The sequence below is a fragment of the Cucumis melo genome, chromosome 4 (assembly GCF_025177605.1).
Source record: "Cucumis melo cultivar AY chromosome 4, USDA_Cmelo_AY_1.0, whole genome shotgun sequence".
NCBI lineage: Eukaryota > Viridiplantae > Streptophyta > Magnoliopsida > Cucurbitales > Cucurbitaceae > Cucumis > Cucumis melo.
This window is the reverse complement of record NC_066860.1, coordinates 18,511,582-18,513,686: the sequence shown is the minus strand read 5'-3', so window position 1 is coordinate 18,513,686 and position 2,105 is coordinate 18,511,582. Positions and strand designations below refer to the sequence as shown.

The 2,105-nt window shown below is 31.8% G+C and overlaps 1 protein-coding gene across 1 annotated transcript; it reads left to right on the top strand.

Annotated features, from left to right (window-relative positions):
• The first annotated feature begins 823 nt into the window (after positions 1-823).
• On the top strand, positions 824-1,885 carry LOC127148950 (zinc finger BED domain-containing protein RICESLEEPER 2-like). Its single transcript, XM_051083388.1, has one exon. It carries the CDS (start codon positions 824-826, stop codon positions 1,883-1,885), a length of 1,062 nt encoding a protein of 353 aa, XP_050939345.1.
• Positions 1,886-2,105: the final 220 nt, after the last annotated feature.

The window sequence follows — 2,105 nt, the reverse complement described above, 5'->3', positions numbered from 1 at the left end:
CCCTAATTTGTAAAATGAATGGCTGCATATTGTAATTTATGTATGAAAAAGAGTCCAATTCAAATGGGATAATAAATATTGAAGGTTTGAGATTATATTTAATAAATATTTTAGTTTATTTTAGCTCGGAATCTTGAAGGTTTGAGATTGCATCAATGAGAAAAAAAATCTATAGTCATAGATACATGTCAATTTTTAATTCTATTTATAATGCTCTAAATTTCCAAATTTAATTGCATTATATCTCAGTCCATTTAAAGATTCAATTTCACCTCTATATACGATTTCATGAGCTATTGTCTTAGTTGAATTTTATTTTTTTGTGGAATAATTGGAGATATGTATTGGATTTTATATATAATGAAAAAAAATGAACAATAGATGGATTTGTTATTTTAAGCTTTGGGTTTCTTTTATTCTTCCCACACACACTAAAATGGAATATCTTTTTTTTACTCTCATTACAGTTAAATCAAATGGATTCAACAGATATGGAGTTAGAGTGTGTAGGAGTTGTGAAACTTCAAAAATCGTAAGAGACGAAGATACGGATGGCAAGCGTAAAACTATTGATGTTGATCTTGATTCATATGGGAGAGAATATGTTCCAAATCCCCCAAAAATAAGGAAGAATGTCAAACAATCAATGGTTTGGGACCATTTTGAGAGGCTTAAAGGTGATCTTAATGACCCTCGTGCTAAATGTAAATAGTTTGAAGTTGTTTATGCATGTCATTCTAAACGTAATGGTATTGGAACTATGAAGCATCATTTAGAAAATTGCAAAAAGTACCCTTACCAAAAAAAGAGAGACCAAACTCAAATGACATTAGCTTTTAAACCTAAAGACAAAGTTGGAGATAATTCTTCACAACTTGTATGTGAATCATTTAGTTTAGATGGTTGTCGGAACGCTTTGGTTGAGATGATAATAGTTGATGAATTGCCCTTTAAGTTTGTGGACGGTAAGGGATTTAAGAAGTTTGTGGATAAATTAACATGTGGAAATCATACTAGATTTGTTGTTCCATCTCGATTTACTGTGGCTAGAGATGTGCTTAAGTTGTATGTTAATGAGAAGAATCGTTTGAGAGACATGTTTGTAAAAAACAAGTATAGAGTTTCTCTCACCACTGATTGTTGGACATCGGGACAAAATATTAATTACATGGTCCTAACCGCCCATTTCATTGATTCTGATTGGAAATTACATAAGAGAATACTTAGTTTTTGTCCAATTAAGAATCATAAAGATGATACTATCGGTAAAACCATTGAAAAGAATTTGAAGAATTGGGGCATTGAGAGGGTAATGACTTTGACGGTTGATAATGCAAGTTTGAATGACACTGTTGTTGCTTATCTTTTAAAGAGATTCAATAAAGGATTATTGTTTGGTGGGGAATTTTTGCATGTTTGTTGTTGTGCCCATATATTGAATCTTATAGTAACCGATGCTTTTAAGGAACATAATGATTGTATTGATAGGATTCGATATGCTGTGCGATTTATAAGGTCTTCTCTTGCTCGGTTTTTGAAATTTAAAAAGTGCATTGAACTTGAAAAAATTCCTTGTAAGAGTTATGTGTGTCTTGATGTTCCTACAAGATGGAACTCCACATATATGATGCTTGAAGCTGCTGTTAAGTTTGAAAAAGCTTTTGATAGATTAGAAGATGAAGATGCCTCATATAGACATGATATGTCACCGAATAAGGAAGATTGGGCAAATGCTAGGATGTTAATACGATTTTTAAAAGTATTTTATGATGTCACATTAAAGATTTCGGGTTCTTTGTATACTACTTCAAACTTGGTTTTCCATCAGATTACAGTGGTTCAGAATTGTATACGTTTGAATCGGGTAGTGCAAATGCATTGTTAGATGGAATGGCTAATAACATGAAGGCAAAATTTGAGAAATATTGGGGAAACAATGAAAAGAATAATTTGTTGTTGTATGTTGCTATTGTGTTGGATCCTCGAAAGAAATTAAGATTTGTATCTTTTTGTTTGAAAATTTTTTTTGGTCCCGAGGTTGCTGAATCCATGGGAAATGTAGTGGAACAATGTTGTAGACATCTTTTTCACGAGTATAGTACTAC

What these genes read in the sequence shown, in the direction of transcription:
- LOC127148950 (XM_051083388.1), top strand. Translation starts at nt 824, where the DNA reads ATGACATTAGCTTTTAAACCTAAAGACAAAGTTGGAGATAATTCTTCA.